The sequence below is a fragment of the Dipteris shenzhenensis genome, chromosome 19 (assembly GCF_047967505.1).
Source record: "Dipteris shenzhenensis isolate YYH24624 ecotype China chromosome 19, Dip_SZ_1.0, whole genome shotgun sequence".
Lineage (NCBI taxonomy): Eukaryota > Viridiplantae > Streptophyta > Polypodiopsida > Gleicheniales > Dipteridaceae > Dipteris > Dipteris shenzhenensis.
Window position 1 is genome coordinate 44673699 of NC_141614.1, and position 21499 is coordinate 44695197.

The window sequence follows — 21499 nt, forward strand, 5'->3', positions numbered from 1 at the left end:
ACGCTCTCCATATTCTTTCTCGATGTAACAAGATTGTTGAGGGTAAATGGACGGTGGGTGGATGTTTGATATGTCCTAGATTTGAGAAAGAATTTAATTTCAGTTCTTTCTTGCCCATGATTAGCACATGCTTGTTGAGTTTCAAGATGATCAATGCAAGATGAAGGATCCCAAGAAAGGGTATGAAATTGAGGAAACATGTACTTATGAGAAAGGGCTATACAATCTTGATGCTCAGCCCTATGTTCAGCATGCTTCAGTTGTCTCATTTGCTTCTCCAAGTGATTTATGGCATGCCAGGTTTGGTCATGTTCATCATAGAGCATTGGCCTACTTGTACAACAATGAAATGGTTCATGGAATTGCCAAAATTACAGGAGCCAGCCAATGAAGTTTGTGAAGGGTGTGCCTGTGAAGGGCCCTGCATGCTAGTCCATATGGTTATCAAAGTGTGAACCGTGTCACTCCAAATACCCCTCCCTCTATCCCCCGTGTCCTCACCGCTTCCTCTCCTACTGTCCCCCTCTCCACTTCAGCAGCAGGTTCTTCTACTTCGACACCCCTACCAGCTAGCAAGGGAACGATGACGCCCCCTTCTACCTCCTCATCGCAGCAGCAAGCTTGTTCAGGGAGGGATCCTGAGGGACGAGGCTCGTCTTCCCAGTCAGCAACCCTTAACCTCTAGCCTGGGCGTCCCTTACCGCGGGGCTTCTGGAGTTTAGGACCCTAGAACTACCTGGAGGTTCCAGACTCTTATCCTCTACCTTTGGAGGTAACACTCATGGTCCTTCAGCCCCGAAAGGGGGGTTTGATCAATGCAGTGGGATCCCCGACACACCTTGGAGATTTCCGTTTGCCTCCACAGGGGTGAAGAAATGGTCCCCGGAGGTGTTTGATGCCATTTTGGGGAATCAGATTACACTCATGATGGATGAGTGGATGGGGCCACATGGACTAGACCTCTGGTACGCCCATGGTGCGGAGGTGAACTTTCAATTGAGCTTCACGCGTGAGGAGCCGGCGTGTGGTTCGGCGATAGGGGTTATCAGATTGCCGCTGGAGGCAAAGGTGGAGCAAGCACACCTCTGGCCCCTCCAGAAATGTGCGAAGCTGTTCGGGGTGGAAGCCTCCTTCATGATGAAGTGGGTGCGGAAGATCGGTATTAAGCCGGTATCCACACTAGTACGGCGACACACAGATACTGACTACTCGCCCTCTAAACCCTCGGCAAAATCACACAAAGTAGTCTTTATGGGACAGGCACCCACTCACAGGAGAGCCTTGTTCCCGACTCCCCCGTCCTCATGAGCTGGACCATAGTGAGTTGGAACGTACACGGGCTCCACGACCGTGTTTGTAGCCAGCCGCAGCACTTGATACTCCGGCAGGAGTTGCAGAGGGCAGTGGTAGGATGGGTAGTGGACATCCTTATGATTCAAGAACACATGTTTTCAGCTTCAGACATTAGACAACGCCATCACCTTCTTCCAGGGAGAGGTCTAGAGGAGTGGTTCCCTGCGGTAGGACGGAGTGGAGGGGTCTGCATCTCAGTTTAACAAACTTTGGCCCTAGAGGTCTACGACCAAGGCGAGCTCATTCGAGGACGGGTAGTTTGGATGGGAGTTCGGACGGGAGAGTCTAGGATCGGGATCCTGAACGTGTATGCCCCAGCGTGCAAACAGCACCGCCTGGCCTTTTGGAGGAGGTTGTCAGAGTGTCTTCCAAATGTAGACTCCTGGATTGTTGGAGATGACTTCAACAACTTGGAGTTTGGGGAAGACAAGCAGGGTGGAACCTCTTTTTCTGAGATGCCAGCAGCGAAGCGTAGCACCTGGGAGCAGTTCATTTTCATAGTCAGTGGCAGAGACCCGTGGAGAGAGCCAGATTTCAGCAGGACTCCTGGCAGCCTTCTCTTCTCCTTTGGACAGAGGAGACGTGATGGATTGCTAGAGAGACTAGACCGTTTTCTACAGGGATTTTGGCAGGTACCACGATGTCAGACCACTCTTCAGTGGTACTGCACTTGGATCAGTCCCGTTGAGGTCTCCCCCAGAAGGGGGTCCGCATTCCAGAGGACCTCTTGCAGGACGAGGAGATTCAGCAGGTCATGGCAGAGATTTGGGAGCAGTCAGAGACGGCACCCTGTGAGGGCTGGGCTACGTGGGTGGCCGATGCAATTCAGGGGAGCAGCGAGGAGCTACAGGCTCACGCCCTTCGGCGGAGGAGTACCCTTCAAGAGCGAGAGCGGGCTTTGAGGAGAGACATCGCATCCATCGAGAGGCTCAAGGAGCAGGACCTAGCGTCGCAGTGGCTTAGTGACAGATTCGAGAGCGCTCATCTCGAGCTGCAGGACACAGAACCTTACCGACATCATCCATGACACACAGACTGGGTTTGTCCAGGAGCGTATCATCCTAGATAACATCTTCACATTTTGGGAGGTAGTGGATTGGTCCAGAGAGGAGTCACAGCCGTTGGCCGTCCTTCTCTTGGACTTTGAGAAGGCCTACGATAGGGTGGAGTGGTCTTTCTTGGAGGGCACTATGAGGAGATTGGGTTTCTCAAACAGATGGGTCATAGGAGTTTCAGAGCTATATGCAGGGAGCTCTAGCCCAGATGCTTATCGGAGGACACACAGGCAAGGCCTTTCCTCTCTCTCGCTCAGTCCGCCAAGGCTGCCCACTTGCTCCCGTCCTCTTCTTGTTTGTGGCGGAGGCTTTGGGCTGCAGAGTTTGCAAATGACATGGCCTTGTATGTCCCTTTGAGGTGGCCAACTGCTAGAAGTCTCTAATCCTCTGGAAGTCTCCTAAAGACTTGCCAGGTGCCTCTGTAGAAGCAGGTCCCCTCTCCCATCTAGACCACTGCATATAATGTGACACTCCAAGTGGCTTGCCATGGTCATCCAAAATCGAGTCATTCCACGAGATTGGCTGAAGTAAAGATCCATCTGATGCTGTCCATCCAATCTCCCCCATGAGATGGAGTACAAGAATGAATGCTGCGTGTGAAAAAATCCTTCCAGGGCTCCTATCCAGGCATCAATCCACGTACTACAAATTTGCAGAGCAAGGCCATACACTGCAAGTTCAGGTCAATAATATTGAGACGTCCTTCTGTGGGGAGAATGAGGGTCTACCAAGCCACCCTAGCTACTACATCTGAGGTGCCATCTAAACCGCTCCATAGGAAGTTCTTGATAGGTCTCATGAGCTGAGCGATACAACCTCTAGACCTGCACCAACAAGAGCAAACGAACCAGGCAGTGGCCAATAATACCTAGTTCACAACCACAAGTCTGGATGCAAGGTCTCGTTTGGAAGAACTCTAAAAGATTAGTTTCCTCCTGATGCTTTTGAAGGGTATTTGAAGGAAAAAGGGATCAACCATCACAAGACATTGCCATACACACCACAACATACAAAGGCAATTTGGGGAGAGGCCATAACTACAGCCACATACATACATAATATATGCCCTACCAAAGCATTGGTCAATGTGACACCTTTTGAGAGGTTTTGTGGCTATAAGCCAAAGGTTCATCATTTCAGAGTATTTGGCTCAATTGCTTATGCTTTGATTCCATCTCAGCATAGATCAAAGCTTGATGACAAACGCATCATGCTAGTGTTGTACTTGGGTTCTATAAATACCAAGTACTTGTACTTTCATTTCATCGAACCTTCTATTGGAGTTTCTACGTGACCACATTCTTGCTCACTTGTGTTCACAACCATCTCCTTTTGTTCCTTTAGGACTACAATGGAAGAGTTGTTGCACCAGGATCCACCTATGAATACATAAAGAGGAGAGTGTTAGATCATAAGTGTGTGTGTATAGGTTAGAGCGGACGAAGGTGCATTCAGCTCTAAGAAAGGCCTATGCATGACACCTCATCATCTTCTACAGCAGATCAAGAGTGGGGGAATGCAAAAATTGGTAACCTTAATCAATAAAAAACATTGAGGTGGCAAATTGGGTGTGACCTTGTGAGAGATGCATAAACTCTCTTTTACAAAATTTCTTAGATGTCATCACATAGGCATACAAAGACTTGAGGTCTAGCAAGGATGGCGGAGGATTCTATTGATCTATACCCAAATGCCGTGCTCCCCTTTTTACTTTGTGCATGGGTCAAGATATGGTCATTTTCCCCAAGATTTAGAGTGGCAAGTTAAAAATATGTGTTGACTATAAAAGTCTCAATACTACCACCAGAGCAGACTTCCATTCGAGAGATAGGGTCTTAGTGATGATGCAAACCATGCTATGCAGTCCGTCATGTACTGGTACACTCAAGTTCAAATGAGATCTGCAACGAGCATAAGTCAACCTCCATAAGTCACTAATGCACATATTAGTACAATATGGTGCCTTTTGGGAGGTGCAATGCACAGGCCACTTTCCAGAGTTGTTCTCCAAGTATTCCAAAAAAATGCGGGGCTGTTTGTGGAGGGGTTTCTGGACAACTTCTAAGCCCATGAGGGTAAGGGTACCTCTCATCTGGACCAATGGGTTTGAGTAGACTATTTGCAAAACTTTGGTGTTTTCTTGGAGAATGTTGAATGGCCATTATCCAGCCAACGTGCAGGTCATTATGAGCTTGCATAATATCAAACCATTCTTGAGATATGGAATTCTACATGCGATATGTGTTCTTTTTATTATAGTGCCACTTACATATTTGCTGGGGCAAGCATGCCATTCTACCAAACAAACATTGAGCAAGAGGCTTTTGGGCTTCCGAAAGGCATATTGATGAAAGCATCAATCTGAGACAGCCCAACTAGTGATGAATTTTTCATGTGCATACGATGCACATGGTTTTGAAAATTCGGGTGGTGTTGGCTCAGCGAGACAAGGACACCAAATTGAAGTAGGGAGCTTAATGTTACCAAGCAAAATTGTCATACCACAAGAGGGAAGGCTTGGTCATAGTCTATGTTATGACAAGATTTTGGCATCAAATTATAACTCCAAGAGTCGCAGGTGCATACTTCTCATTGGTACTAGTTTCCCTAGGGAAACTCACCAGCGGTGGACCATGTATCTAGGTTCATCCTAGAAGAGATGACTATGGGATGGAAGGATGAAGTTCTAGGTGTATCCCCTTTGAGACATTAGCCTTGCATGCCTAATTATTTGTAATTGACTCCATTTTACCATGGCAAATTGACTTTATGATAGGAGGTGTATAGTCCGAGGTGCGCCTTTCAAGTTGGTTGCATGCCAACTCCACAAGATTCTAAGGACAACATTCTTCAAAGGGGTACCCTTCCTCATGAATTCCCAAAATTTTGGAGCCATCGAAGCCATGGGAGGCGGACATCCCTCTCCAAATGTCAATGCAAGAACGAGAGCAACTTCAGTTATTGCAACTCATATATGTTTGAGCTTATGATGCCTGTTAGTGGCGAACAAACATAAGTTTTACCCTTGCAAAGTTTAGCACATTCTCGTGCCAATAAATTGTCACACCAAAACGGGGGAAGCAAAAGTCTATCCAACAGTTCATGAAGGTCTATGGCTTGTTTTATGTCCGATACTACTCCGACACACTCCACTATAACGATCTCTTTGATTAGTGCATTACATCGAGCTTGATGTAGACCACTCTACATCAACAAGTGACTTCTTCAACATTGCTTATTCAATCGGTGCCTGAGGTACTTCGCATTGATTGACTTCCCGATTGGTTGTGGTACCTGAGGCTTCTACTTCGACATTGGTGACTCTCCTTCCTGCATTTTGAGAGTCATCATGTAATTGTCCATGTAGCTACCCATGGACTTCAGCGAGACATATTTTGGGGCATTCCTGCCTAGTGCTTCATCGACATCGTCATCAACTCGCAGGGATGTGCACACATGTGGATTAGCTACTTGGAGGACATCTCTTACTTCTAAAAGATCTATTTTTATTATTCTTACAACTTGATGTATTTTGGGGTCCTTTGCCCTGGGTAGTCCCCCTAAAATGATATGTGTTGAGTGTTTGGTTGTCATTGAGTCTAAAGGTCCTCTGCCTTGGATAGTCCTCCTAAAAAGATGTATTAGTTTTCTTATTTTGGTGTGTGGCTTCCTAACATGTCCTGTTATGAAGCCAAGGGGGGATGTATTGTGGGAGCCATGTATTGGCTTTGATAGGTTTAGAGGGGGATGTATTGTGGGAGCCATGTATTGGCTTTGATAGGTCTCGTTATTAGGCCTGGCCAAGTTTCAGGATGTTGGTGTATCCTAGACCTATGAACTGGTCATGTAGCCATGCTATAACGTGAGCCTCTGAGCATGTTGAGTCTCAAGCCATGAGAGTGCTTGGATCAACCTCTGAACACGCTCAGACTTTAGCCTCTGAGTTACATAGGGTGCACAGTTTGATGACCGTCATTGTCATGTTCTGTTCTTGGTTCCATTCCAATAGTCCCTCACCTTAGACCGTCATTGTCATGTTCTGTTCTTGGTTCCATTCCAGTAGTCTCTCACCTTGCCTTTATGGGGGGTGTTGGAATATGAAGCCAAAGTGAGTCAAAAATGAGTATACTAGTGGTTTTATAGTCTAGTGAGTCCTAGACATGCCACGTGTCATATTGGGAGAGATCCCATAGACATTGTGACTTTCTAGAGTCTAGTGGCACACCATATAGTGTTGTACTTATCTATTGTCTATCATATCAGTCAACATCAAGCTCTTTGGTATCGTGTGAGTACTTGTCCATTGCTTTCAATTTCTTTCCATTTCATTTCCATTATGCTTGTTATCTTTCCTTTCGATTCCTAGTGTTAGCTTGCTTCTCTCCCTACCACTATGATCTTTCATAACCAAGAACAGAACATGACAATGACGGACTACTAATCTGCGCACCCCAAGTAACTCAGAGGCTAAAGTCTGAGCATGTTCAAAGATCCATGGCTTGAGACTCAACATGATTCAGAGGCTCATGTCTTAGCATGGCTACATGACCAGCTCATAGGTCTAGGAATACACCAACATCCTGGAACTCGGCCAGGTCTGATAAAGAGACCCTATCAAAGCCAATACATGGCTACCACAATACATCCCCCTCCTAGCTCCAAAACAGGGTGACATGGAGCCACACACCATAGATAGCAAAACATCATTTTAGGAGGACTATCCAAGGCTGAGAATCTTTATTGACTCAAAGGATTATTACATTCAATCGTTGGGGGACTACCTAGGACAGAGTATCCATATACATCAAGCTCATGGACATATTTTTGAAGAGCAAAAAGTTGGTGTCCGAGTGTCATCTTCTTCTTCTTCACTAGTGGCAGCTGCAGCCAAGTTAGCATGCTCCTTGGATTGTTTTTTGGCAAGCTTTTGAGAACAACGGTCCTCTGTATGGCCAAGCTTCTTACAATACATACATTTGAAAGGTTTGAATGGCTTCTTACCCTTGGAATATAATGCCTGCTCCTCATGGACTTATGCCTTTTGTTCATGATCGAGAAGCATTGCAACCATTTCATCAAAGGACATATCCCGCGCTACACGAAGCGCTGGTATGATATCACGATACTGAGGAATATCCTCAATGCTGGAAAGGAGGACCACCACTTGATCATCTTCTCCAACAGGGGCCTTCAAAGTAGCAAGTCGAGTGATGAGGGATTCCATATAATTCCATATGCTTCTTACCCTTGGAATATAATGTTTGCTCCTCATGGACATCCTTGTGCCTTCGTTCATGATCGAGAAGCATTGCAACCATTTCATCAAAGGACATATCCCGTGCTACACGAAGCGCTGGTATGATATCACAATCCCGAGGAATATCCTCAATGTTGAAAAGGAGGACAGCCACCCGATCATCTTCTCCAACAGAGGCCTTCAAAGTAGCAAGTCGAGTGATGAGGGAATCCATATAATTCAAATGAGCATTAAGAGAATCTTCATGCTTCATATGGAGAATTCATGCCTGAGAAATACTTTGGAATTGATAAATTTGTTGCTAAATAAGCGCTCTAGCTTGTCCCACCAATGTCATCAAAATCCAAGTGATGAATAACGTCATTAGACAAACCCAAACCAATGATAGAATGTCCTTTGTCATTGAGAGTTTCCCATGCTAGAATTTTCTTTTCATCAGATTCAGGTTTCTTGTCTTTGTCACTAACCACCTTCCTTCGTAAGCAGGAGCCTCAGCTTGGTTTGCCAAGTTGGAAAGTTCTTACCAGAAAACTTTTCAATAACTAATTCCCGCTTTGGAATACTCCATTTCTGCTTCAAATGTTGCAGCAGTATGGACTGAAGTGCGAGATCGGAGCAAAGGCTAGAATAGTATCGTAGCAATAGCTCAACTTGCAGTCGAGGTAGAATACGGCCAAGACAAGGTATCGGACCAGTTGGAATAGCATAGGCAGCAGCTCATGTTGCAGTCAGGGTAGATGGTGGCATTCTTGAGGCGTGAATAGCAGCAACACCAGCACTCTTCAAGTCGGTCATTTCTTTAAAAACGGGCTCCAAATGAGGTTGTTTTTAGGGCGACTAGTAGTAGAAACATCTCCACAACAGTAAGCAACTATTTCCTTCACAAAAATGCCCTAAAAACGAGCTGTCTTTAGGAAAAAACGGGCTGCTTTTGAGAAAAAAATGAGCTGTCCTTTCCTCTACAAAGACGCCCACTAATGCCCACAAGAATGGTGACCAATTTGCTCCAAATCTAGGCACAAATCTGCAGCAAAATCAAGGTTGATGGTGCAGCAAAATCTACAGCAAATCACGCAGCAGCTCTAACTCCACGAATCAGCTCCAATGTCCAGCAAAATCCGTAACTCATGGAGAGGCTAAGAGTGAAGGAAGAAGGGCTTCCTTCGAAGGGAAAAGAGGGAGAGTAGCTCCTCTTTCTTGACCTCCCTCACCTCAATCCCTTGGAAAAGCAAGGAGCAAGAGAGAAAGGACTAGGAGAAGGAAGGATGGAGGAAGGAGGAGGAAGGATGGCTTTGATACCACATGAGGAACATGGTGGAGAGGGAGAGGGAGAGAGAAAGGGTAGGCTAGGAAGAGAGAAGATAATACTCAAACAAAAACATAATGAAAGTGAAAGAAAATGGAAATGAGCAATAGACTAAAATTGGTCTCATAATGTTAAGCTTGATGTAGACTCCTTGATGTGTGTTGATGTGACACACAAGTACAATCATATATAGGATAGACACACATTAAAATGTATATGGGATATCTCCCAATATGACGCGTGGCACTCACACATAAGACTCTACTAGAAATCCTAGTAGAATACACTAAAAAACACTCAGCTTGACTTCATGTTCTAACAAGCAAAAGCATTAATATGAAGCTCTTGCACAACAGCTTTGGACAGCCTGACTAAAAGCCTGGCAGGATCAAATAGTCATGACCTATGCAAGTAATTTTTTAGGCATACGCCAAAGTTTGGCTTGGACCTTTCATCATGGCCAAGGCCATCATTCCAAGAGTTTGCAGTAAGCCACTGTTGACTCAACTGATGTAGTGCATCTGAATAAGACATTGATGAGGGCTTAAGGTGGCTATAAAGTCTTGTTGATGAAACAAACATGTGCTATAAAGGCTAACTTGTTGATGCAAAAAACATGCACTCTTCTCATTAGCAGCTAGCTTTCTCCTGATGTACATACGTACTTGATCAATATATATAGGCTGCCTTGTTGATGCAACAAACATGCACCCTTTTAATTAGTTTTCTTCTGATGTACATACCTCCTTGGTCAAAATATTCCTCCCCCTTACACCCCACTTGCTGCCCATTGGCTCCCCTCTTTTGTGCATATGCTACCCTCTTCCACTTTTCAATTTGCACCCACTCATGCTTAACTGTAGGAACACGCGGGATAGAATAGATGCATCTTGGAAGAGGAGTGAGAGCACAAGATGTAACAAAAAATGTTGCTCTCTATTGATTGTGAGAGTGGTGACTCTCTCTTATAGAAATGGGGAGAAGGTGGCCTAGATCAAAGGCACCTTCCCTACATCAGTGGCAATTAGCCCCTACATCAGTGGGACTGGCCTAAATCAAAGGAACCTCCCATGTGGGAGTCTTTGGCTTACATCATCACTTAGGTCACACACTAGACGCATCATAACACTAGATGTGCCTCTACAAAACACACACACTCACACATGTGACTCCCCTAGATGCACACATGCACCATAGAGCAAGCCCTTGACCATAGTTATCCCAACATAACCCCCCTCAAGGGTTTGCCTCTTGCGATATCAAGGATACATCTAGACTCATAGTTTCTCGTGCCATCTCATGGTGGTCAAGGATAAATCTATGTCTAGGATCTCATGCTAGCAAAGGTGCCCAAGGGTCAAGGTTCACAGAAATGGGATAGACCAAAACACACATATCACATGGCCTACATCATATGGTGACTAGAGGTGATTTACAAAAGACAAAACACATAGCATTCTTTTGGAGTACTACTCCAGGTAGAGAACCTCAAAATTTGACCAAGTGATGATAAACAAAAATTCAAAGACAAGTTGCTCAAAAAGCAAAGTCCTTGTCTTTTACCACAAAGTTGGATGCTTCATTTGCTGATGGAGTTCTCTCTTCAAACAGATTTGTCATAGCATTCTTTGTAAATGCTTGATCATCTTCAAGCTTTTCAGTGTCCAAAAGTGATGCCTCTTGTTGAAAAGACTCACAAGTAATATGAGTATCATTCTTCATCTTGAAAACTTTGAGGAAGCCTTCTATGTTGATCTTGACATCCATATACATTTTGTCATTTGCCAAAGGGGTTGGCATGAAATTCAAATGTGGAGAGAGTAGATCTCCCTTTTTCTTTGATAGCACCAAGAATACCTCATCATCAAGAATGTTGTACTTGAGAAGTACAAAGTATTTCCAAAAGGAAGCATACTTTGAAACATAGTTATCAATATTGGCATCCATTTGTTCACCACTATGAGTGATCATATACTTCATGATTGTAGAGAAGAATTCAATAGAGTTTGTCTCACCATATGCATATCATACTTGCTCATCCACCATGTTATGCCTCAATGCTTTTAGAATTGAAGTCTCCTATCAATGCATCAACCTCAACACACATTTGTACTTATTTTCAAGCATGAAGCCTCTCAAAAACTGTTTTCTTCTTCTTGAAATAGTCTCGTTTAATAACAAGAATTGAGCATATTCCCTTCTACTATCAATTCAAACTAATCAAATACTTGCAGATGAATAAAGATCTCGAGCTTCCTCCACTTGCTCAAAGTCAATACAATGGATTCTTCAACCAAAACTGCCAAATTTCTTCAGATTGTAAACATGGAAGTTGGAGGCCACAATTCGAACAGCTCATAGCTCTATTCAAGGGGATTTTTATGCAGAAATAAAGACCTTATATCAAAGAAGGTCCTCAACCAAAGAAGACTATAATGTTGTGCTAGGTCGCCATAGAGAAGCTCTTCAACTTTAACTATGTTTTGGACGATTCCGGCTGATTCTGTGGACCATTTGTCATCAAATTTCATCAGAGGATTTGTCATAACGCTGCCCACCCATGGCTAGAAGGAATTAACAAATAGTTGCGACATTGGGCGGAATTCGCTTATCAGTAGGCGCACACAGTTGAGTCGGCACGGGCAACAAAGATCACAACTTGAAGAATGCTCCTAGATAGAGGTGCGCCCCAGGATGTAGAAGCCTCAGTTCAAAGGATTTTGCAAATGGCGGGCTGAATACAGAGAACAAGCTCTCACAAATTTGGGGAAGAAGAGGGGAAGAAATGGAGATGATGAAGAAACTTGAAAAAACTAGTAGTTCATGCTAGAGAGAGCATCTAATGCTAGGCTAGGCTAGATCTAGAGCCTAATGCTCTGATACCAAATGTAGGAACACGTGCGATAGAATAGACAAGAACCCAGACATGCATGGACACAGCTTTAGGTTTACATGTCATTAGAACCATTAACTGCCAACTTCTAGCATCATTGTCTGAAACTTGTTTTACGTCACATTCCATAATTCTTACAGTCATGAAAAGCGCTAATTGACAACCTTGTTCCATTTTACAATTGTAAATTTAAAGAAGCTTTGTGTAACAAGATCTGTTGGATGGCAAAGATATCAATTGAGGTGTAAAACTTGTTAAACTTTATGGACCAAGATTTCCCTTTAAATATGAGCTAGTTATCAAACTTATTTATGGTTTGATTGCAGATAGCACAATCCAGCTCTATGCAGGATCCGGTGATGGAAAGTCCGGATATATGGATGGTGACTCTGAAGTGGCCCTTTTCACCCATCCTGAAAGTATGACACTGGACACCAAGGGTAATATGTATGTAGCAGATGTTGGAAATGGTGCTGTAAGAAAGATCAGCAGTTCAGGTAGCTACCTTAATCATAGGTCCCTGTTATAATCTGGTAGCATAACTTCACCGGCTTGGCTTTTTGAATGGTGATTAAATGTAACTTTCTGTGCAGACAGACATGTCACAACCATTGCCGGTGGGAGCGATGGACGTCATGGATTTGTTGATGGCCATGGGATGGATGCCAAATTTTCAAATGAGTTTAGTGTAAACTATCTTTCTTCTATATGCTCCCTGCTGGTTTTAGACAAAGGTAACAGGGCAATCCGGCAGATAATCCTGAAAGCCAGTGATTGCTCTTCAAACTCAGCTATGTCATCAGGTTTGCTCCATTCTTTTGGTTGTATAAGGGTTAGTTTTTTGTATTTTAAATTGTTTAAGGTTTAAATTTTCTGCGCTATACAGCAAGGGAAAGTCTAATAAAATGTCCTTGAAATTTCTGCAGGGTTAAATTGGTTATGGGCTGCATTGGCACTACTCCCAATTTTAGGAGTACTCCTGTTGAGGAAACACATATCAAGGGGTTTTGACCATGCATGGGTAAGTACCATTCTGGATAATGCAGCCAAGAAAGTTATTGTAGGCAGTAACTTGGTTACTTTGTGTGTCAAGGGAATATTTCAATAGAGTCTTCTCATCTTGGATCAATTGGATTGATGTTCAAGTAGCACTGTTATGCCTCAATGTTATGCCTCAATGCTTTTAGAATTGAAGTCTCCTATCAATGCATCAACCTCAACACACATTTGTACTTATTTTCAAGCATGAAGCCTCTCAAAAACTGTTTTCTTCTTCTTGAAATAGTCTCGTTTAATAACAAGAATTGAGCATATTCCCTTCTACTATCAATTCAAACTAATCAAATACTTGCAGATGAATAAAGATCTCGAGCTTCCTCCACTTGCTCAAAGTCAATACAATGGATTCTTCAACCAAAACTGCCAAATTTCTTCAGATTGTAAACATGGAAGTTGGAGGCCACAATTCGAACAGCTCATAGCTCTATTCAAGGGGATTTTTATGCAGAAATAAAGACCTTATATCAAAGAAGGTCCTCAACCAAAGAAGACTATAATGTTGTGCTAGGTCGCCATAGAGAAGCTCTTCAACTTTAACTATGTTTTGGACGATTCCGGCTGATTCTGTGGACCATTTGTCATCAAATTTCATCAGAGGATTTGTCATAACGCTGCCCACCCATGGCTAGAAGGAATTAACAAATAGTTGCGACATTGGGCGGAATTCGCTTATCAGTAGGCGCACACAGTTGAGTCGGCACGGGCAACAAAGATCACAACTTGAAGAATGCTCCTAGATAGAGGTGCGCCCCAGGATGTAGAAGCCTCAGTTCAAAGGATTTTGCAAATGGCGGGCTGAATACAGAGAACAAGCTCTCACAAATTTGGGGAAGAAGAGGGGAAGAAATGGAGATGATGAAGAAACTTGAAAAAACTAGTAGTTCATGCTAGAGAGAGCATCTAATGCTAGGCTAGGCTAGATCTAGAGCCTAATGCTCTGATACCAAATGTAGGAACACGTGCGATAGAATAGACAAGAACCCAGACATGCATGGACACAGCTTTAGGTTTACATGTCATTAGAACCATTAACTGCCAACTTCTAGCATCATTGTCTGAAACTTGTTTTACGTCACATTCCATAATTCTTACAGTCATGAAAAGCGCTAATTGACAACCTTGTTCCATTTTACAATTGTAAATTTAAAGAAGCTTTGTGTAACAAGATCTGTTGGATGGCAAAGATATCAATTGAGGTGTAAAACTTGTTAAACTTTATGGACCAAGATTTCCCTTTAAATATGAGCTAGTTATCAAACTTATTTATGGTTTGATTGCAGATAGCACAATCCAGCTCTATGCAGGATCCGGTGATGGAAAGTCCGGATATATGGATGGTGACTCTGAAGTGGCCCTTTTCACCCATCCTGAAAGTATGACACTGGACACCAAGGGTAATATGTATGTAGCAGATGTTGGAAATGGTGCTGTAAGAAAGATCAGCAGTTCAGGTAGCTACCTTAATCATAGGTCCCTGTTATAATCTGGTAGCATAACTTCACCGGCTTGGCTTTTTGAATGGTGATTAAATGTAACTTTCTGTGCAGACAGACATGTCACAACCATTGCCGGTGGGAGCGATGGACGTCATGGATTTGTTGATGGCCATGGGATGGATGCCAAATTTTCAAATGAGTTTAGTGTAAACTATCTTTCTTCTATATGCTCCCTGCTGGTTTTAGACAAAGGTAACAGGGCAATCCGGCAGATAATCCTGAAAGCCAGTGATTGCTCTTCAAACTCAGCTATGTCATCAGGTTTGCTCCATTCTTTTGGTTGTATAAGGGTTAGTTTTTTGTATTTTAAATTGTTTAAGGTTTAAATTTTCTGCGCTATACAGCAAGGGAAAGTCTAATAAAATGTCCTTGAAATTTCTGCAGGGTTAAATTGGTTATGGGCTGCATTGGCACTACTCCCAATTTTAGGAGTACTCCTGTTGAGGAAACACATATCAAGGGGTTTTGACCATGCATGGGTAAGTACCATTCTGGATAATGCAGCCAAGAAAGTTATTGTAGGCAGTAACTTGGTTACTTTGTGTGTCAAGGGAATATTTCAATAGAGTCTTCTCATCTTGGATCAATTGGATTGATGTTCAAGTAGCACTGTTATGCCTCAATGTTATGCCTCAATGCTTTTAGAATTGAAGTCTCCTATCAATGCATCAACCTCAACACACATTTGTACTTATTTTCAAGCATGAAGCCTCTCAAAAACTGTTTTCTTCTTCTTGAAATAGTCTCGTTTAATAACAAGAATTGAGCATATTCCCTTCTACTATCAATTCAAACTAATCAAATACTTGCAGATGAATAAAGATCTCGAGCTTCCTCCACTTGCTCAAAGTCAATACAATGGATTCTTCAACCAAAACTGCCAAATTTCTTCAGATTGTAAACATGGAAGTTGGAGGCCACAATTCGAACAGCTCATAGCTCTATTCAAGGGGATTTTTATGCAGAAATAAAGACCTTATATCAAAGAAGGTCCTCAACCAAAGAAGACTATAATGTTGTGCTAGGTCGCCATAGAGAAGCTCTTCAACTTTAACTATGTTTTGGACGATTCCGGCTGATTCTGTGGACCATTTGTCATCAAATTTCATCAGAGGATTTGTCATAACGCTGCCCACCCATGGCTAGAAGGAATTAACAAATAGTTGCGACATTGGGCGGAATTCGCTTATCAGTAGGCGCACACAGTTGAGTCGGCACGGGCAACAAAGATCACAACTTGAAGAATGCTCCTAGATAGAGGTGCGCCCCAGGATGTAGAAGCCTCAGTTCAAAGGATTTTGCAAATGGCGGGCTGAATACAGAGAACAAGCTCTCACAAATTTGGGGAAGAAGAGGGGAAGAAATGGAGATGATGAAGAAACTTGAAAAAACTAGTAGTTCATGCTAGAGAGAGCATCTAATGCTAGGCTAGGCTAGATCTAGAGCCTAATGCTCTAGTGCCAATGCAGCCCATAACCAATTTAACCCTGCAGAAATTTCAAGGACATTTTATTAGACTTTCCCTTGCTGTATAGCGCAGAAAATTTAAACCTTAAACAATTTAAAATACAAAAAACTAACCCTTATACAACCAAAAGAATGGAGCAAACCTGATGACATAGCTGAGTTTGAAGAGCAATCACTGGCTTTCAGGATTATCTGCCGGATTGCCCTGTTACCTTTGTCTAAAACCAGCAGGGAGCATATAGAAGAAAGATAGTTTACACTAAACTCATTTGAAAATTTGGCATCCATCCCATGGCCATCAACAAATCCATGACGTCCATCGCTCCCACCGGCAATGGTTGTGACATGTCTGTCTGCACAGAAAGTTACATTTAATCACCATTCAAAAAGCCAAGCCGGTGAAGTTATGCTACCAGATTATAACAGGGACCTATGATTAAGGTAGCTACCTGAACTGCTGATCTTTCTTACAGCACCATTTCCAACATCTGCTACATACATATTACCCTTGGTGTCCAGTGTCATACTTTCAGGATGGGTGAAAAGGGCCACTTCAGAGTCACCATCCATATATCCGGACTTTCCATCACCGGATCCTGCATAGAGCTGGATTGTGCTATCTGCAATCAAACCATAAATAAGTTTGATAACTAGCTCATATTTAAAGGGAAATCTTGGTCCATAAAGTTTAACAAGTTTTACACCTCAATTGATATCTTTGCCATCCAACAGATCTTGTTACACAAAGCTTCTTTAAATTTACAATTGTAAAATGGAACAAGGTTGTCAATTAGCGCTTTTCATGACTGTAAGAATTATGGAATGTGACGTAAAACAAGTTTCAGACAATGATGCTAGAAGTTGGCAGTTAATGGTTCTAATGACATGTAAACCTAAAGCTGTGTCCATGCATGTCTGGGTTCTTGTCTATTCTATCGCACGTGTTCCTACATTTGGTATTACTCCCAATTTTAGGAGTACTCCTGTTGAGGAAACACATATCAAGGGGTTTTGACCATGCATGGGTAAGTACCATTCTGGATAATGCAGCCAAGAAAGTTATTGTAGGCAGTAACTTGGTTACTTTGTGTGTCAAGGGAATATTTCAATAGAGTCTTCTCATCTTGGATCAATTGGATTGATGTTCAAGTAGCACTGTATGTGAAGCTTAAAGAGTTGCTGATCAGCTTCCTTTTTGTGGTCTTGAAATCGAGGCAGCAATTTATGCAGGTCTTGCTGCCATTGAACACTTGGTTGCATATCCTGATGCAAATTCCAGTTCAAATACGTACACACTCTTACGCCATGAGGAATGCAGCTGCTGATAATAAGTATGTTGCTGCTGGATCCAGTATGTGCTTAGGAATTTCTAATATTTAGGTCGAGAAATTATACTGTCCCCTTTCCTAATGACCAAACAAAACAAGAAAAGAAAATTTGTTGCATGGCACGAGGAAGTTTGATGTCCATGTACAGGTAGCTGATTGGGGTTTGGCTTCTACTACCTGACAAGTTTGGGGCTTGTGATGAGGTCTTTGATGTGGGAAGGTCTCTAGTTTGATTTGCCTGCTATATCAAAATGTTTTCTTTTTCAGGAGACAGACTGTGCCTTCTTCAGCTAAAGACAACCTTACAGGGGAACCATTTCCAAACCAAGTCAGTACTGTCGATAACTTTGGTTCCTTGCTTGATATAGACCAATGTACTGATGCAACTACAAAGCAAAAGCCACTCTTACCTGAAGAGAATCTGAACGAATGGCCTGGAGAAGTTTTGAGTGAAGACCTTATAGATATGAGAGAGCTGGCTAGTACAAGCCAGTGCATTTATGAAGATAGCATGCTATACAATGCTCGAAACTGTGAAGAAGATTCTTTGCAAGAGGCCCCCATGGATGAAAAATCCTCTGATACAAGCTCGTGCATTTACCAAGCTGTTAGCATGCCAAACAATGCTTTAGAAGACGAAGAAGCTTCTGAGCTATCAGAGTCTCATCAAAACAACAAACTCGAATCAATGATGGAAGAAAACCTTCAAATGTTTGAGAAACAGGGATATGGTGCATGTCAGTTCAAAACTGCTGCTAGGAACAATAGTAATTAATAGCAAGAATGCCTGGACGTCAGGATGAGGAAGGCCAGTTAGATCGACTCTAGGAATGTCTAACCAAGAGGATTTTGATTAGGTTAACTTCCAGAAAAGGTGAAGTTGAACTGAACGTAATAGGGATGGATCCAAAGGCAGGTCAGATTGCAATATGTACATCATTGCCCTTTTGTATCTGACAGGTTCCAGACAGCAGGCTAGACTTGTAAGCCAAAAGCACGGAATGTATTCCTAGCACTACAGGGTTCAGTCTGGAAACATCATCGATGTTATACACATAAATTCCAGGCACGAACAGAATTCGGATAAACGTACGATCTACATATCCATCATTGCCAGATAGTAAACAAGCTACATAATGTCTCTAGAAATTTCATCATAGAAAAATACCCTTCCCCTTTGGTGTATTTTGTGATGCGACTATGGACATGCATGCTCTCAATATACTTTAGACCTTGTTTTCAATAATTGTTTTACAATTTTCCAGAGCTTTGCATAGATTCTTGCTTTTTGGTCCCTTCTAAATTCTCTCTTCGGACAATAAGCTCTCACAAACAATCAGGACTACATTTCCATACTGGCAAAGATTGTAGTCGATAAGATATTTTCCATTAATTGAATGTGTATAATTTTCCATCAAATCTTTGCCAAAGTGATATGTGAGAAAAGGTCTCTTTCCTCCATCTTCTGCTATAACTTTTCTAAGTAGCATTAATGCTCCTTTTTTTGTTTACGCATATAACATGGCAAAAGAATTATTTCGAACCATGTTACATGAAACAAGAGAAACACCTTGTTTTTTACTAGAATGGTGGAGGTGCATATGTGACAAGTGGGGTGTTTTTTGCCACATTGCATAGTGTCCTTTAGCGTGCATCTCACTTCTAACACTTGTTTGCGTTTAAGCCCACGTCAAATCTTCTCCTAGCTGCTTCTATTTGTTGACTCAATTTGACATTCTATGAGTGTTAGTTTGAACTTTCTCCTCCTTTGCAGGAAAGTGTGTGATTAAGTCGTTTTTAATTTTTTGTGCTCAGAAAAACCTCCAACAATTTAAGTTGGGTGTGCTCAGAAAAACCTCCAACAATTTAAGTTGGGTGGAGACAATTGTAAGATTTCTCTTTCTCTAGGTCTAATTGCTCTTGCATGTTGGAGACTATTAAAAAACCCATTTGGGGATAAGAATGAAATGAAATTTTGTGTGGGGATATGCACATTTGAATGTTTATTTGTGTACAATGCTTTCTTTTGTGCACACAAGACTGAACAAACACAAGTGTAGACCTCTTTTGTTCACACAAGATTGAACAAACACAAGTGTAGACCTCAAAAAATCACTAGGCTAAAGAGCATGTTGGTGCATGGGTTGAAGGAGAGGATGACTTAAGAGCCACGAGGTAAAATTGTAAGGAGTCATATGTCACTTTGTCATTAAATCTACACAATAGCGTGCCCCTTTTGCCTTGTGATTTTCACCAAATAATTAGATCATTTTAGTGGTGATCTAACTGAGGTTTCCTAGCATGTGTTAGATTACCGCATTGTCTTTCCAACTATTGTGCTTGAGTATCGTATTTCTCAATCCACTCTAGCTCATCTAGTTTAGGAAACCTTAAGGCATAATGTTACTTGAGGTTACATTCCGATGCTCACATTTTGTGGACTTGATCCCACACCTTCAAAATAATCCAAAATTTTCTCCTCAATCTTTGACATGCATTCAAATCATTTGCTAACAATTGCATATTTAGGTTCAATCCCTCATGGGACCAAACACTACTTATGCCACACCACTTCAATCATGGGTGCCATTGCCATGCAGACAATGGGGTCAATGAGTAGCCATCTCAAATTGACATCTTGAGCAAATACCTTGCTATTTTTTCATTAACGAACATTGTCATCTAGACACTTTGAACGAATGAATGTCTAGAATATCCCTTGTTAAACCTACATCGAACCCCAAATGCTCTAAAATACTTAACATTCAATCCCAATATACCCAATCATAGGCTTTGTCCAAACCAATCTTAGCATTACCATATTTTCTCTTGATTCCAATGCATAATTAATTGCCAAGAATTAAAAGCGCTTTCAACTATATTTCTACTAAACACTAGTCCATGTTTTTTCCTACTACACTGTACCGAAATGGTAACTAAAAACCTATAACTGGGCCAAAGGAAGGTCTCCATAAGAGTATGCATCTTGGAGAGACCGATACAAAGAGGATTGAAATAAAAGATAAATATCCACTGAAACATGCCCGTACAGTCTAATGTTACGGGCATGATAGAAAGACCACAGTGTCCAATATTGACACCAGGAGAAAAACTTATCAAAGTCTGGTCGAGGAGCATATCTGCCAAACAACCAAAACTGCTTGCCAAAAGAGATTTGGTAGAAATGAGCCTAAAGATAGCCCCAAAGTCGGGAAAGAAGACCATGAGCAACAACGAAAGTCTATAGGAGATGGAAAATCATCTAGCTCGGATATGTGAGCAAGTGGGCCAAGCGAAAGAAGCTATACGTCGAGTAGCCAGCAAGGAACTGACTACTGGTAAAGTAATGATCAAGCAACACCATAAGTAAAGGCACTATCGTAATGGTAACTTACTGCTCCAAATACGGCTAAGGGAAACCTTCTACCATTTAAGAGGTTTTTCAAGATGTTAGAAATTATTTCCATGTTCCTTAATCCATGGTTGCAAGAGCAATAACTGGTAAGCTTGCTTGGCCAAAAAAATCATCAAAAGAAAAAGCATAATATATTAGGGAAATTCGGAGCTCATTTTGGGGCCCTCTAAGGACTTCCCTTGAGAATATTCTCTCAAAAAAGGGGGGCATGGATAATTTTTTGCATATTAGCTCAAAACTTGTCTGACTTGGCATCTTTAGAACCTACTCTTTGAGAGAATATTCACGTAACGTAGGAAGATTCCTAGAAGAAAGGAATCTTCCCTATATCTTTCCATTCCCATGCCCAAACCCCATCATGGTATATATCATTTGAAAGCCCTCAAAGAGTAGGTTCTAGAAATGCCAAGTCCGACAAGTTTTGAGCTAATCTGCAAAAAATTATCCATGCCTCCCTTTTTTGAGAGAATATTCTCAAGGGAAGTCCTTAGAGGGCCCCAAAATGAGCTCCAAATTTCCCTAATGTCCCGAAAGACCTCGATCGAATTTGCAATCCATTAGTGGATTAGAATATACAAGAGGAGAAACCGGCTGAAAAGGATGCAACATAGTAGTGATGATGAGCCATGATGATGCATTCCCAAATAGAACTGTCTCCTGGCATGAGGAAAAGAAAAAGTGACACCACGATCATCTACCACATTAGCCACCATAGAAATACCCATAAAATGCAAGAAATATGCCTGAGAGGATAAAGAGAAGCCGAAGGGGGAGCAAACACACAGCTCCAATGGATGCTCTGCAGACGAAGAGTGTTGCCTGTGTCCAGCAGACGTCCCGACCAATGCAAATGAATGAGAAGTTGTTGCC

The 21499-nt window shown here is 42.2% G+C and overlaps 3 protein-coding genes across 4 annotated transcripts in view; 2 read left to right on the plus strand and 1 right to left on the minus strand.

Annotated features, from left to right (window-relative positions):
* The window catches only part of LOC147890521 (uncharacterized), a 96470-nt gene extending 83498 nt beyond the window's left edge, over positions 1 to 12972 (plus strand). The window contains exons 5-7 of the mRNA XM_087390311.1: positions 12191 to 12361; positions 12458 to 12667; positions 12791 to 12972. Of these exons, the coding sequence (XP_087246437.1) occupies positions 12191 to 12361; positions 12458 to 12667; positions 12791 to 12972 (563 nt within the window). The remainder of the gene's footprint in view (positions 1 to 12190; positions 12362 to 12457; positions 12668 to 12790) is intronic.
* Positions 12973 to 14209: 1237 nt separating this feature from the next.
* LOC147890522 (uncharacterized) lies at positions 14210 to 18584 on the plus strand. Of its 2 annotated transcripts, none has more exons than XM_087390785.1 (5): positions 14210 to 14374; positions 14471 to 14680; positions 14804 to 14898; positions 17105 to 17217; positions 17482 to 18584. In XM_087390785.1, the coding sequence occupies exons 1-5, from the start codon at positions 14254 to 14256 to the stop codon at positions 17987 to 17989; spliced, it is 1047 nt and encodes a 348-aa protein (XP_087246911.1). In that variant the 5' UTR covers positions 14210 to 14253; the 3' UTR covers positions 17990 to 18584. The 2 variants fall into 2 exon arrangements, with proteins under 2 accessions (XP_087246911.1, XP_087246912.1); XM_087390786.1 differs by having other exon boundaries at positions 17485 to 18584.
* LOC147890523 (uncharacterized) lies at positions 15866 to 16500 on the minus strand. Its single transcript, XM_087391019.1, has 3 exons — positions 16336 to 16500; positions 16030 to 16239; positions 15866 to 15906 (listed from the first exon to the last, which is right to left on the minus strand). Exons 1-3 carry the CDS (start codon positions 16454 to 16456, stop codon positions 15866 to 15868), a joined length of 372 nt encoding a protein of 123 aa, XP_087247145.1. The 5' UTR covers positions 16457 to 16500.
* Positions 18585 to 21499: the final 2915 nt, after the last annotated feature.

Excerpts from the sequence above, each read along its gene's own strand:
- LOC147890522 (XM_087390785.1), top strand. The coding sequence starts at position 14,254 with ATGGATGGTGACTCTGAAGTGGCCCTTTTCACCCATCCTGAAAGTATG. Across the intron at positions 14,375-14,470 it reads AAGAAAGATCAGCAGTTCAG|ACAGACATGTCACAACCATT; the intron begins GTAGCTACCTTA and ends CTTTCTGTGCAG. Across the intron at positions 14,899-17,104 it reads GGGGTTTTGACCATGCATGG|CAATTTATGCAGGTCTTGCT; the intron begins GTAAGTACCATT and ends AAATCGAGGCAG.
- LOC147890523 (XM_087391019.1), bottom strand. The coding sequence starts at position 16,456 with ATGGATGGTGACTCTGAAGTGGCCCTTTTCACCCATCCTGAAAGTATG. Across the intron at positions 16,240-16,335 it reads AAGAAAGATCAGCAGTTCAG|ACAGACATGTCACAACCATT; the intron begins GTAGCTACCTTA and ends CTTTCTGTGCAG. Across the intron at positions 15,907-16,029 it reads AAACTCAGCTATGTCATCAG|GGTTAAATTGGTTATGGGCT; the intron begins GTTTGCTCCATT and ends AAATTTCTGCAG.